Source organism: Pelophylax lessonae, assembly GCF_965119305.1.
Source record: "Pelophylax lessonae genome assembly, chromosome: 6".
NCBI lineage: Eukaryota > Metazoa > Chordata > Amphibia > Anura > Ranidae > Pelophylax > Pelophylax lessonae.
The window spans coordinates 21,369,943-21,385,153 of NC_138773.1; the positions used below are offsets into that span (position 1 = coordinate 21,369,943).

Below are 15,211 nucleotides of genomic sequence, written 5' to 3' on the forward strand. Positions count from 1 at the left end.
GAACATGCCGGGGAGACATAGGAGAACATGCCGGGGAGACATAGGAGAACATGCCGGGAAGACATAGAACATGCAGGGGAGACATAGGGGAACATGCTGGGGAGACATAGGAGAACATGCTGGGGAGACATAGGAGAACATGGAGGGGAGACATAGGAGAACATGCCAGGGAGACATAGGGGAACATGGAGGGGAGACATAGGAGAACATGGAGGGGAGACATAGGAGAACATGGAGGGGAGACATAGGAGAACATGCCAGGGAGACATAGGGGAACATGCCGGGGAGACATAGGGGAACATGGAGGGGAGACATAGGAGAACATGCCAGGGAGACATAGGAGAACATGCCAGGGAGACATAGGAGAACATGCCGGGGAGACATAGGAGAACATGCCGGGGAGACATAGGAGAACATGCCGGGAAGACATAGAACATGCAGGGGAGACATAGGGGAACATGCTGGGGAGACATAGGAGAACATGCTGGGGAGACATAGGAGAACATGCTGGGGAGACATAGGAGAACATGGAGGGGAGACATAGGAGAACATGCCAGGGAGACATAGGGGAACATGGAGGGGAGACATAGGAGAACATGCCAGGGAGACATAGGAGAACATGGAGGGGAGACATAGGAGAACATGCCAGGGAGACATAGGAGAACATGCTGGGGAGACATAGGAGAACATGCCGGGGAGACATAGGAGAACATGCCGGGGAGACATAGGAGAACATGGAGGGGAGACATAGGAGAACATGGAGGGGAGACATAGGAGAACATGGAGGGGAGACATAGGAGAACATGGAGGGGAGACATAGGAGAACATGGAGGGGAGACATAGGAGAACATGCCAGGGAGACATAGGAGAACATGCCGGGGAGACATAGGAGAACATGGAGGGGAGACATAGGGGAACATGGAGGGGAGACATAGGAGAACATGCTGGGGAGACATAGGGGAAACTTTTATAAACTTTTTTTTTTTTTTTAAGTTTTTATTTTTCATGTTAGTAATTATATTGCTTTCTTGGTTTTGGCAGCACAGTCTCTCCAGTTTGTGTGTTGTTTTTTTTTTTTTTTTTTCATGTTAGTAGTTCTGTGACATTATTGGTTTTATCAGCACAGTCTAAGTTGAAAAAAAAAAAAAAAAAACAATTTGTAGTTTAATGTTAGCACTTTTATGGCTTTATTGTGTTTTTTATTTTATTAGTAATTATATTGCATCATTGGTTTTGGCAGTACATTCTCTCTAGTTTGTGTGTTGTGTTTTTTTTTTTTTTCCATGTTTAGTACTTATGACATTATTGGTTTTAGCAGCACACTCTCTCAAATGTTTGTTTGTTTTTGTTTTCCCTTCAACTGTTACCATTTATAAAACATTATTGTGTTGTGTTTTTTTTTTTTTTTTGTTTTTTCAACCTGAATTTTAGGAGTCAATTCCGGTTTGTGGTGTTGTGTGTGTTTTTTTTTTTTTTTTTTTGTATGTTTGGTCTCTTTTTTACGTATTTTAGTATGTGTTCTAGTTGTAGTCTAATTCCTCTTGTATTGTAACTGTATTGTCTTCTTCATATTGTAAAGCGCTGTGCAAACTGTTGGTGCTATATAAATCCTGTATTATAATAATAATAATAATAATAATAATAATAATAATAATAATAATAATAATAATAATAGTGAAGTCTACTGTGAAAATTGACCTGAGCAGGAAGGGGTATATCATGAGCCCAGTAAGCAAGTGGTTCAGAAAACCTCTAATAGTGTATGAACCGCTTTAGAAATTTATTAGTTGGAAAAAATAAATGTGTTACTCAGCTCCGTGAAATGATCTTCTTGATTATACAGTCAAACGATCGTCGTCTTTACACCAGTAACAATAAAACTAAATGAAAGGAACATTCTGAGAAATGTAAAGTGAATTCCTCCTGGTGTACGGCCAGCTTTAGTCGTGTTTTGTAGGAGAAGAATGCAGAGTCAGACATGACCTCATCCCCAGGAAGGGAGTTGAATAATTCCCCCCCCCCCCCCTCCTGTATTTTTATCCTCTGGTGTCACCCAACGCTGTCACTTTGTATAGGATAGGATGAGACGGGGCGGTGCATTCGCCTCTAATGTGTCCGCGCCAGCCAATCAGAGGAGGCTGGGAGATATGATACTTTCACTTTCGTTTCTCTCTCTTCCTGGTTGTACGTAGTTTGGCTCGGAGGAAGATCCCGGGATTATTATTATTATTATACAGGATTTATATAGCGCCAACAGTTTCTATGGGGGCATGTGGTGAGTATTCTGGAATCTGGAGATTAAAGTCCCCTGACGTGCTCAGACGTGGATAATTCAGGGGGTGAGGGCTGTGTGTGATCATTCAGGGGGTGTCGGGGTGAGGGACGTGTGGGATCATTCAGGGGTTGAGGGCTGTGTGGGATCATTCAGGGGGTGAGGGCTGTGTGGGATCATTCAGGGGGTGAGGGCTGTGTGTGATCATTCAGGGGGTGAGGGCTGTGTGTGATCATTCAGGGGGTGAGGGACGCGTGTGATCATTCAGGGGGTGAGGGACGCGTGTGATCATTCAGGGGGTGAGGGACGCGTGGAATCATTCAGGGGGTGAGGGACGCGTGGGATCATTCAGGGGGTGAGGGACGTGTGGGATTATTCAGGGGGTGTCGGGGTGAGGGATGTGTGGGATCATTCAGGGGGTGAGGGCTGCGTGGGATCATTCAGGGGGTGAGGGCTGTGTGGGATCATTCAGGGGGTGAGGGCTGTGTGGGATCATTCAGGGGGTGAGGGCTGTGTGTGATCATTCAGGGGGTGAGGGACGTGTGGGATCATTCAGGGGGTGTCGGGGTGAGGGACGTGTGGGATCATTCAGGGGGTGAGGGACGTGTGGGATCATTCAGGGGGTGAGGGACGTGTCTGAGCCATTATCCATCTTCCTCCTCTGTAGAACGTCACATTGATGGGGGAAGAAGACGATTAGTATTTTGTGATTGGAGGGAGTTGCAGATTTTGTACTCCAATATTAGAAAATGACCTTCCAGGATTGATCTCCTGTTGGCTCTTTGCATGTCTCCCCACTATCTTCACCAACATACGAGGCCTGTACTGAATGGAACGCAGAAATGGTCATAAGGTTTTTATTAATGTACGTTTTGTGGTTGAGATGTCACGTGTTGGTAGAGTAACTCTTCCTCTATATGTAGCGTCACTCCTGTAAGAGCCGCTGTTTTAGGTCCCCAGGTTCTTTTCTCGTAGTTGCACCCTCAGCCAGGCACACAGTCAGTCTCTTTTGGCTCAGTCAGTCTGGGGCCGGGATCAGGGAACCTGACAGGTAAATCAGGAACAGGGCTGTGCTGGATGGAGGGCGGGAGCACAGGAGCTGATTTAGTTACCTTTGCAAATTAACCAGCATGTGGTTGGTTGCTAGGAGGTCCAAACAATCATCAGCTGGTTAACATTAGTGTGTGTGTGTGTGTGGGGGGGGGCGCAGAGGACACTACTGTGTGTGTGGTGGAAGGGGGGGGGGGGATGAGAGAGTAGAGCAGAGGACACTACTGTGTGTGGTGGGGGGGGGAGAGAGGAGGGGACACTGTGAGTGTATGTGGGGGGGGGGCAGAGAACACTACTTTGTGTGTCAGGGTTGAGAGGACACAACTGTGTGTGTGGTGGTGGGGGGGGGGGGGGAGAGAGGAGGGGACACTGTGAGTGTATGTGGGGGGGCAGAGAACACTACTTTGTGTGTCAGGGGGGAGAGGACACAACTGTGTGTGTGGTGGTGGGGGGGGGGGGAGCAGAGGACACTACTGTGTGTGTGTGGTGGGGGGGGGGGGGTGGAGCAGAGGACACTACTGTGTGTGTGTGGTGGGGGGGATGGAGCAGAGGACACTGTGTGAGGTGGGGGGGCCTAGGACACTACTGTGTGTGTGTGTGGTGGGGGGGATGGAGCAGAGGACACTATGTGAGGGGGGGGGCAGAGGACACTACTGTGTGTGTGTGGTGGGGGGGGTGGAGCAGAGGACACTACTGTGTGTGTGTGGTGGGGGGGATGGAGCAGAGGACACTGTGTGAGGTGGGGGGGCAGAGGACACTACTGTGTGTGTGTGTGGTGGGGGGGATGGAGCAGAGGACACTATGTGAGGGGGGGGGCAGAGGACACTACTGCGTGTGCTTGAGAGGGTGCAGAGGACACTACTGTGTGTGTGTGTGTGTGTGTGAGGGGGGTGTGTGTGTGTGAGGGGGGAGAGGACACAACTCTGTGTTGGTGGGGGATGGGGGGGGCAGAGGACACTACTGCTGTGTGTGTGTGTGTGGGGGGGGGAAGCAGAGGACACTACTGTGTGTGTGTGGTGGGGGGGGGGGGGTGGAGCAGAGGACACTACTGTGTGTGTGTGGTGGTGGGGGGGGTGGAGCAGAGGACACTACTGTGTGTGTGTGGTGGGGGGGATGGAGCAGAGGACACTGTGTGAGGTGGGGGGGCCGAGGACACTACTGTGTGTGTGTGTGGTGGGGGGGATGGAGCAGAGGACACTATGTGAGGGGGGGGGGGGCAGAGGACACTACTGCGTGTGCTTGAGGGGGTGCAGAGGACACTACTGTGTGTGTGGATGGGGGGGGGGGGGCAGAGGACACTATGTGTGAGGGGAGGAGGGGGAGAGCAGAGGACACTACGGTCTGTGTGTGGCGGAGGGGGGGGGGCTGCTGAGGACACTACTGTGTGTGTGTGGAGGGGGGGGGGACTTACGTAGCAATGCCACTCTCAGCTGCACCCTGCACAAAGATTTTCCAGCGTGCGGGACCACAATCTATAGGTGCCAGCAGGCTGAGAGCGATTATCACTGGGCTATCTAAGCAATTAACCCATCAACTGCCAATTAACCCATCAACTGCCACCACCTCCATTTGGTCCGAGTGGGAGGAAGCTCGTAATTTTAGTTTCAATAGATTTTTTTTTTTACTTTTTCATCACAAGTGAACAAACATTGTCATTACATTGGTAACGATAGACTTCCAGGTGACCACACAGAGGTGTTAGCCCGCATCTGGAAAACCTAGTTTGTCAATTACCAGACATTAGTTGTTACAATCAAGTTGTACATAAAAAGGAAGGAAAAGGGACTACAAACAATATAAACAAAGGAAAACAAAGCAAGTAAATAAATAAAAGGAGTCAAAGCATTCCATATGTAGTTGGTATCATTTCAGGAAGTGAAGTTTAACTATATTGTTACAATTGTGTCTATTGTGCCACTCCACCCATGGACCCCACCTATTTATTGCAGTTGTTTGAGGCAGATGCAAATATTCCTTCATAGGAACAATATTGTTGTGTCAAGTTCACCGCTTCCTCTAATGAAGGAACGAGGGGTGATTTCCAGTGTCTCAAAAACCACTTCTGGACCGGAAGATTTCCCCCCTTAATGACCAGGCCATATTTTGCGATTCGGCACTGCATTGCTTTAACGGACAATTGCGCGGTCATGCGATGCTGTACCCAAATAAAATTGACGTCCTTTTTTTTCCCACAAATAGAACTTTCTTTTGGTGGTATTTGATCACCTGTGTGTTTTTTTTTTTTTTTTTTTTTTTTTTTTTTGCGCTATACACCAAAAAGAGCGACAATTTTGAAAATATATATATTTCACATTCTGCTTTATAACATTCCTGGAAAAATAAAATTAAAAATCAAAACTTTTTAACATTTTCGGCCAATTTGTTTTCTGCTACATATTTTTGGTAAAAAAAATTGCAATATGCGTATTTTGATTGGTTTGCGCAAACGTTATCACGTCTACAAACTAGGGGAAAGATTTATGTAATTTTTAGTGTGTGTTTTTTTTTTTAACTAGTAATGGCGGCGATCTGCGATTTTTAGCGAGACTGCGGCGGACAGATCAGACCCCTAACTGACCTTTTTACACTTTTGGGGGGACCAGTGACATTACTACAGTATTCAGTGCTAAAAATATGCACTGTCACTGCAATAATGCCATAGGCAGGGAAGGGGTTAACACTGTTGATGATCAAGGGGTTAACCACTTAAGCCCCAGAGGATTTGGCTGCTCAAAGACCAGGGCCTATTTTGCGATTCGGCACTGTGTGACTTTGACGGACAATTGCGCAGTCGTGCGACGCTGTACCAAAATAAAAAAATTGACGTCCTTTTTTTTCCCACAAACAGAGCTTTCTTTTGGTGGCATTTGATCACCTGTGCGACTTTTATTTTTTGCGCTATAAACAAAAAGAGAGCGACAATTTTGAAAAAATAACAATATTTTTCAAATTTTTTTTTTATATGAAATTCTCAAAAAAAAAAAAATATATCAAATTTTTTTTAACACCTTATGCCAATTTGTTTTCTGCTACATATTTTTGGTAAAAAAAATTGCAATAAGCGCATTTTGATTGGTTTGTGCAAAAGTTATTTCGTTTAATAACTACGGGAAAGATTTATTTCATTTTTATTGTTTTTTTTTAACGAGTAATGGCAGCGATCTGCGATTTTTTTTTTTTTTTTTTTTGCAACATTGTGGCAGACAGATCGGACCCCTGACTGACATTTTTGACACTTTTGAGAGTAACAGTGACTTTACTACAGTAATCAGTGCTATAAATATGCACTGTTACTATAAAAATGACACTGACAGGGAAGGGGTTAACTTTATTAGAGATCCAGGGGTTAAGTGTGTCCCTAGGGGCGTGCTTCTAACTGTCAAGGGGCGTGGCTTGTGATGTAACCACAGAGACATACGATCCTGCTATGTAAATGTACTTGCGACGGTCGGCAAGTGGTTAAATGTAAGCCTAGGGGAGTGATTCTAACTGTGGGGAGTGTGGCTTGTGAAATGATCATAGAGACATGTGATCCTATATAGAAGGATAACATGGGCTCTATGATTATCCAAGGGAGAAGGACGGTCAGCTGTGTTTACCACAGCCAACCGTCCTTCTCTCTCAGCGGGAAGCGATCGCCAGTTTCAGGCGGCAATCGGAGCCGCCTGATGCACGCACCGGCTTCCCTGCTGACGATCGGGGGCAGGAGCGCGCTTTTAATAATAAAAAGGTCAAAGTTGGTGCAAATAAAATATTTACAGAAAAAATGTGTTTCAAAGAAATGGAGACATAATTCAGCAATTAGAAAAATAAGGCAGAATTGTGGAGGAAGAATACTTGCATTCAATGTCCTGGGTGTTATTAGAGTTCAATCGATGAGCCAGGTGTAATCGGTTCTCAAACTTGATAGATGTTCCTGCTTTGATGTTACCATGAGAACTGCCCACTCGTTAGGGGTCTCCCTTTTTTTTCTGGGATCAAAAGGGTGTTGACAGATGCCCCTGACCAATAAAATGGAGTGGCCATGGGCTGTCCTGAGTTTATGACAATATCAGGACCCTCCTCTTTGGACAGTTTTATACCACTATTCATATCTTGAAATGTGTATTGGTTACATTCTTTGAACGGATAGTTTATGGTTCAGCATGTAATTTCGCATCCAGGGATACTAGATGTGGGATATCTCAGATAAACTTGTCACACAGGGAATATCTGATAGCTATCTTCCATTCTTTATGTGCTAATGTGGTCATGCATGACCTTAATTTGTTCAGTATGGCATTTCTCATCCAAATATATACTTATTTTTATTAATGTGTCATGTTCCTGTCTGCGTTTATGAATCGTGTGTGTATTACGTTTTTGAATTGGCAGAGCTCTCTGATTGCCTTTTACGATCCCCATTAGTCCTGGTTATCCTTAATGGATTTGGCCAAAGTTTTACGACAGGCCTGGACAAAAGAAACCGACATCCTGCCAGGACTCAATTAGTGGTTTACAGCTCTGCCAGGCCTCAGTGATGGGTTTTATGTCTCTTAGCTCTTTTGAAGTGTAAAACCCATGCATTCCATGAATTAAAGGAGGCAGATAATATCTCTGCGTGTATAACTGTTCTGCAAGACTGTCATGGCTGACCTATAATGACTGAACAACATGGCTGCTTGCTGCAGCTTTTCATGTGTCCAGTACGGGATATCATTACAGCCTCTACTGTGTGTGGGGGGGAGCAAAGGACACTACTGTGTGTGTGTGTGTGTGTGGGGGGGGCACAGGACACTACTGTGTGTGTGTGTGGGGAAGGGGCAGAGGACACAATTATGTGAGGGGGAGGGGGTCAGTGGACACTACAATAGGGGGGGAGAAGAGGACACTACTGTGTGTGAGGGGGGGAGCAGAGGACACTACTGTGTGTGTGTGTGTGGGGGGGGGGGGCAGAGGACACTACTGTGTGTGAGGTGGGGGGGGGGGCAGAGGATACTACTGTGTGAGGGGGGGCAGGGGACACTACTGTGTGTGTGTGTGGGGGGGGGGGCAGAGGATACTACTGTGTGTGTGAGGGAGGAGCAGAGGACACTACTGTGTGTGTGTGTGGGAGGGGGGAGCAGTGGACACTACTGTGTGTGTGTGTGTGTGGGGGGGGGAGCAGTGGACACTACTGTGTGTGTGTGTGTGTGGGGGGGGGAGCAGAGGACACTACTGTGTGTGTGTGTGTGTGGGGGGGAGCAGAGGACACTACTGTGTGTGGGGGGGGAGCAGAGGACACTACTGTGTGTGTGGGGGGGGGGGGAAGCAGAGGACATCACTGTGTGTGTGGGGGGGGGAGCAGAGCACACTACTGTGTGTGTGTAGGGGGGGGCTGCTCGGGGGGAGTAGAGGACACGACTGTGTGGGGGGGGGAGCAGAGGACACTACTGTGTGTGTGTGAGGGGGGGAGCAGAGGACACTACTGTGTGTGTGGGGGGGGGGCAGAGGACACTACTGTGTGTGTGTGTAGGGGTGGGGGTGCTGGGGGGGAGTAGAGGACACGACTGTGTGTGTGTGGGGGGGGGGAGCAGAGGACACTACTGTGTGTGTGTGTGGGGGGGGGGGAGCAGAGGACACTACTGTGTGTGTGGGGGGGGGGGGGGGCAGAGGACACAACTATGTGAGGGGGAGGGGGTCAGTGGACACTACTATAGGGGGGAGAAGAGGACACTACTGTGTGTGAGGGGGGGAGCAGAGGACACTACTGTGTGTGAGGGGGGGAGCAGAGGACACTACTGTGTGTGTGTGTGGGGGGGGGGGCAGAGGACACTACTGTGTGTGGGGGGAAGCAGAGGGAACTACTGTGTGTGCATGAGGGGGGGGGGGCACAGCACAGAACACTACTGTGTGTGTGTGTGTGGGGGGGAGGGGCAGAGGACACCACTATAGAGAGGGAGCAGAGGACACTACTGTGAAGGAGGGGGGACCAGAGGATACTACTGTGTGTGTGAGGGGGGTTCAGAGGATACTACTGTGTGTGTGTGGGAGGGGGGAGCAGAGGACACTACTGTGTGTGTGTGGGAGGGGGGAGCAGAGGACACTACTGTGTGTGTGTGTGTGGGGGGGGGAGCAGAGGACACTACTGTGTGTGTGTGTGTGTGTGTGTGGGGGGGGGGGGAGCAGAGGACACTACTGTGTGTGTAGGGGGGGGGGGAGCAGAGGACACTACTGTGTGTGGGGGGGAGCAGAGGACACTACTGTGTGTGTGTGGGGGGGGGGAAGCAGAGGACACCACTGTGTGTGTGGGGGGGGGAGCAGAGCACACTACTGTGTGTGTGTGTAGGGGGGGGCTGCTCGGGGGGAGTAGAGGACACGACTGTGTGGGGGGGGGAGCAGAGGACACTACTGTGTGTGTGTGAGGGGGGGAGCAGAGGACACTACTGTGTGTGTGGGGGGGGGGGGCAGAGGACACTACTGTGTGTGTGTAGGGGTGGGGGTGCTGGGGGGGAGTAGAGGACACGACTATGTGTGTGTGGGGGGGGGGGAGCAGAGGACACTACTGTGTGTGAGGGGGGGGGAGCAGAGGACACTACTGTGTGTGTGGGGGGGGGGGGGCAGAGGACACAACTATGTGAGGGGGAGGGGGTCAGTGGACACTACTATAGGGGGGAGAAGAGGACACTACTGTGTGTGAGGGGGGGAGCAGAGGACACTACTGTGTGTGAGGGGGGGAGCAGAGGACACTACTGTGTGTGTGTGGGGGGGGGGCAGAGGACACTACTGTGTGTGGGGGGAAGCAGAGGGAACTACTGTGTGTGCATGAGGGGGGGGGGGGGCACAGCACAGAACACTACTGTGTGTGTGTGTGTGTGGGGGGGGGGGGGGGGCAGAGGACACCACTATAGAGAGGGAGCAGAGGACACTACTGTGAAGGAGGGGGGACCAGAGGATACTACTGTGTGTGTGAGGGGGGTTCAGAGGATACTACTGTGTGTGTGGGGGGGGGAGCAGAGGACACTACTGTGTGTGGGGGGGGGGCAGGGGACACTACTATGTGTGTGAGGGGGGAGCAGAGGATACTACTGCGTGTGGGGGGGGGGCAGAGGATACTACTGTGTGTGTGTAGGGGGGGAGCAGAGGACACTACTGTGTGTGTGAGGGGGGTTCAGAGGATACTACTGTGTGTGTGTGGGGGGGGGGGGCAGAGGACACTACTGTGTATGTGAGGGGGGAGCAGAGGACACTACTGTGTGTGGGAGGGGGGGGGCAGAGGATACTACTGTGTGTGTGAGGGAGGAGCAGAGGACACTACTGTGTGTGTGTGTGGGAGGGGGGAGCAGAGGACACTACTGTGTGTGTGTGTGTGTGGGGGGGGGCGCAGGGGACACTACTGTGTGTGGGGGGGGGGCAGAGGACACCACCGTGTGTGGGGGGAGCAGAGGACACTACTGTGTGTGTGGGGGGGGGGAAGCAGAGGACACCACTGTGTGTGGGGGGGGGAGCAGAGGACACTAATATGTGTGTGTGTGTGTGTGTGTGTAGGGGGGGGGTGCTGGGGGGGAGTAGAGGACACGACTGAGTGGGGGGGGAGCAGAGGACACTACTGTGTGTGTGTGTGTGTGAGGGGGGGAGCAGAGGACACTACTGTGTGTGTGTGTGTGTGGGGGGGGGGGCAGAGGACACTACTGTGTGTGTGTAGGGGGGGTGCTGGGGGGGAGCAGAGGACACGGCTGTGTGTGTGTGTGTGGGGGGGGGGGGAGCAGAGGACACTACTGTGTGTGTGTGGGGGGGGGGGAGCAGAGGACACTACTATGTGTGTGTGTGGGGGGGGGGGGGCAGAGGACACTACTGGGTGTGTGTGAGGGGGGGGGAGCAGAGGACACTACTATGTGTGTTATTGAGCAATATGGCACAAAGACACTTGCAAATTATAACCAGTGCAATCTCAAACAACTTAAATGACTCGAATGTGACCTATGTGCTCAGGCATGAAGGGAAACAGGAATGACTTGTTGCCGGTCAGCCTGTTCCCCTAAAATCCTGAAATCACAGGCCCTGAATGTACTGTATATGTATGGTAAATACACAACAACTTGCAATATCCGCTATTGCTTAACCACTTCCCATCCGTAGGACGTCATATGATGTCATGGACTTTGAGTGGAGATACCTGGATGATGGGTGCAGCATCATTCAGATATCTTCTCTTGTGCCAGCGATTCCCCGCACCGTAAAAACAATCCTAACAGCTGTTCAGCCGCTTGATTGTTTTTTTTACAGGCAACCCCCTCCTGCGGCCCTCGTGTGCTTCTATCAGCTCACCCATGTAATCGGCGAGCTGGAGAACGAATCTGCCGGCAGTGGAAGTTTACCATAAAGCTAACTGAGGACTAGCTAGTCCCCAGTCATCTCTATGACTCTCGTAGGCCGGGCGCGATGTTATGACATCACGTCTGGCCCCGGCAGTTATAAACACTGCCGTGTATTCGGCTGGAAGGCTGAGATTTTATATATATATATATATATATATATATATAATTTTTTTTTTTTTTTTTTTATCTCAGGCTTACTCCACATCTCTCCATAAAGAGGACCGGTCATCCCCTATTCTTATTACAACGGATGTTTACATTCCTTGTAATAGGAATAAAAGTGATAAGGGAAAGTGTAAAAAAATAATAATTTTTTTTTTTTTTTTTTTTTTTTTAATTTTTTATCTAACACGGGAGATGTTTATTTAATAATGGCAAATAATATGGCTTCCCATAAAAAAAAAAATTAAAGAGCCCCTGTCCCTGCATGCCCGCACGCAGAAGTGCCTACGTATGCCTCACCCGCATATGTAAATGGTGCTCAAACCACACATGTGAGGTATCGCTGTGCACGTTAGAGCGAGAGCAACATTTCTAGTAGAAGACCTTCTCTGTAACTCTAAATGGGTAACCTGTAAAAATTTGTAAAGTGTAGCCTATGGAGATTTTGAGGTACCAAAGTTTGGCACCATCCCACGAGTGTGCGCAATTTTAAAGTGTGACATGTCCGGTATCTATTTACTCAGGCGTAACATCATCTTTCACATTCTACAAAACAATCGGGCTAACTTTTTCGTTTTTTTTTTTTTATTCATGAAACTGTTTTTTTTCCCCCCCCCAAAAAAATCATGTTTCAAAAATTGCTGCACAAATACTGTGTTGTCATAAAAAGTTACATTTTATTCCCTAAACTTTCTCTAGATGTCGGCATAACAGAAAGCAAGAACAACCCAAAGCAGTTCAATACAACACAAAAAAATACATAAAAGTGGAGCAGAACGTTTGCATTATAAATGGAGGCAATTCCACTGACAAGTTGTAATCTGTCCCTCATAGTAAAATTCCCCTGGGGACAATTCCAGAGTATGATTTTTTTTTTTACGGCAGGATATTTTTGGGGTCACTCTCGGGGGGAAAGGTAGAATGGATCTACAGTCTTTCTTAATGCACCTCTTCAGGGTGGGAGTGGGGGGGTTGTTGTGGGTATTAGGATGTAGTTTTATCTTGCATTATATTTGCAGGAAAAAAAAAAATTATATATGTGTGTGTATATATATATATATATACTCCCCCAATTTTTTGCTTGTTTATTATATGTATGTATATATGTGTGTGTATATATATATATATATATATATATATATATATATATATATATATATATATACATACACACACACACACATACATATATATATATATATATATATATATATATATGTATGTGTGTGTGTGTGTATGTATATATATATATATATATATATATATATATATATATATATATATATATATTATATTGTGTATATTTATTTTTAATTCTTTTTTGTGTGTATATATGTATGTGTATGAGTAAATAGATACCTAACATACATACAATGGTAGATTGGTGTATGCACAGTATACGCACTGCAGTTCTCCTCCCCTTTTTATCTCTCAGTGAGAAGTTCTGGATTTTCTAGTCTTTTGAGTTTCGTTTCTTTGAAATATCGACATTCTTTTTCATTTCTTTAACTTTTAGTAACAAAGTTTAATTTGCAGATCCCACAAAGTGAGGAACCCCCGAGAGTCTCATGGGGAAGAGCACCAGCAAAACGTAAGTTTATCAGATTCAAATATTTGTGTGTGTGAGTATGAACTTTATTCAGTGTTATAGCTCTGACATATACCGCAGTGCTGTACAGAGGAGACTGAGCCAGTCGGTTATGCAGAGTGACCGTTGTGGAGAACTTGTAAATGTTCTGCAGAGGTCATAGCTGGGGGGGGGGGGGATGGTATATTGTGCAAAGTGAGAGCTGTGGGCACAGGGATTTGTACAGAGTGCTGTGGGGGGAGCTGGGGGTGCAGAGGTGAAAGATGGGGCGTTGCAGAGGTTGAGAGCTGTGATTTTGGGGTGATCTGAAGATAGTGCAGCAGTAAAATGTGGAGGGGGGATAACCTGTGAATGGGGGGAGTAAAAAGGGGAGTTGTGGATAGGGGGCACATGCTAAGGTGAATTGTATAATGGGAAGGTGGGGGGGGGGGAGAAGGTGAGCTGTGGATTGGGGGTTGGATGAGGTGTGGATGGGGAGGGAAAAGGTGATTTATGGAGGGGGGGCAGGTTTAGCTTTTGAGGGGGAGAGGGGGTGACCTATAGATGGGGGGGGGGGGGCTGTGGTGAGATGGGGAGCTGTGGACCAGGGAAGAGAAGTTGACCTGTGGAGGGGGTCGAGAGCTGTGGATGGTGGGGGGCGGGGAGAAGGTGAGGGGGGGGGCTGTGGACCAGGGAAAAGAAGTTGACCTGTGGAGGGAGTCGAGAGCTGTGGATGGTGGGGGGCGGGGAGAAGGTGGGGGGGGGCTGTGGACAGGTGGTGAGATGGGGAGCTGTGGACCAGGGAAGAGAAGGTGACCTGTGGAGAGCTGTGTATGGTGGGGAGTGGGGAGGAGGTGAGGGGGGGGGGGGCTGTGGACAGGTGGTGAGCGGGAGAGCTGTGGACCAGGGAAGAGAAGTTGACCTGTGGAGGGAGTGGAGAGCTGTGTATGGTGGGGAGTGGGGAGGAGGTGAGGGGGGGGGGGGGGCTGTGGACAGGTGGTGAGATGGAGAGCTGTGGACCAGGGAAGAGAAGTTGACCTGTGCAGGGAGTCGAGAGCTGTGTATGGTGGGGGGCGGGGAGAAGGTGAGGGGGGGCTGTGGACCAGGGAAGAGAAGTTGACCTGTGGAGGGAGTCGAGAGCTGTGTATGGTGGGGGGCGGGGAGAAGGTGAGGGGGGGGCTGTGGACCAGGGAAGAGAAGTTGACCTGTGGAGGGAGTGGAGAGCTGTGTATGGTGGGGAGTGGGGAGGAGGTGAGGGGGGGGGGGCTGTGGACAGGTGGTGAGATGGAGAGCTGTGGACCAGGGAAGAGAAGTTGACCTGTGGCGGGAGTGGAGAGCTCTGGATGGTGGGGGGGCAGGGGGAGGTAAGGTGTGAACGGGGAGGCAGAAGGTGATTTGTGGTGGGGGTACAGGTTGAGCCCTGGAGGGGGAGTGAGAGGGGAAGCTGTGGACCAAAGGAGAGATGGGGGGGGGGGTTGGCTTGTGGACAGATGGTGAGAGGGGGAGATGTGGACCAGTGAAGAGAGGGTGACTTGCGGAGGGAGGGGAGAGCTGGGGATGGAAGGAGGTTGGCGGGGGGGGGGGGGATAGTGAGCTGTGGATCAGATGAGAGGTGATCTATGGACTGGGGGGCAGAGCTGTGGACAGACTGGAGAAACTGAGCCTTGACCTTATCCATAATTTGGCAACACTTCTCTTTCACGAAGAATGCCAGGAGTGGAGGCGAGAATGGAGGCGGGGAGTTGACTGGGGTGTGTGGGTTCCTGCACCTGATAAAAAAAGCCCTGTATTTATATAGCTATTGCATATACTGCAGCGCTGTAC

General features: G+C 49.3%; 1 protein-coding gene across 1 annotated transcript in view; it reads left to right on the top strand.

Annotated features, from left to right (window-relative positions):
• Positions 1-2,203: 2,203 nt before the first annotated feature.
• The window catches only part of LOC309557322 (RING finger protein 112-like), a 46,668-nt gene continuing 33,660 nt past the window's right edge, over positions 2,204-15,211 (top strand). Inside the window, exons 1-2 of the mRNA XM_082259985.1 lie at positions 2,204-2,275; positions 13,357-13,411. Coding sequence (XP_082116111.1) covers positions 13,389-13,411 — 23 coding nt within the window. The 5' untranslated portion in view covers positions 2,204-2,275; positions 13,357-13,388. The remainder of the gene's footprint in view (positions 2,276-13,356; positions 13,412-15,211) is intronic.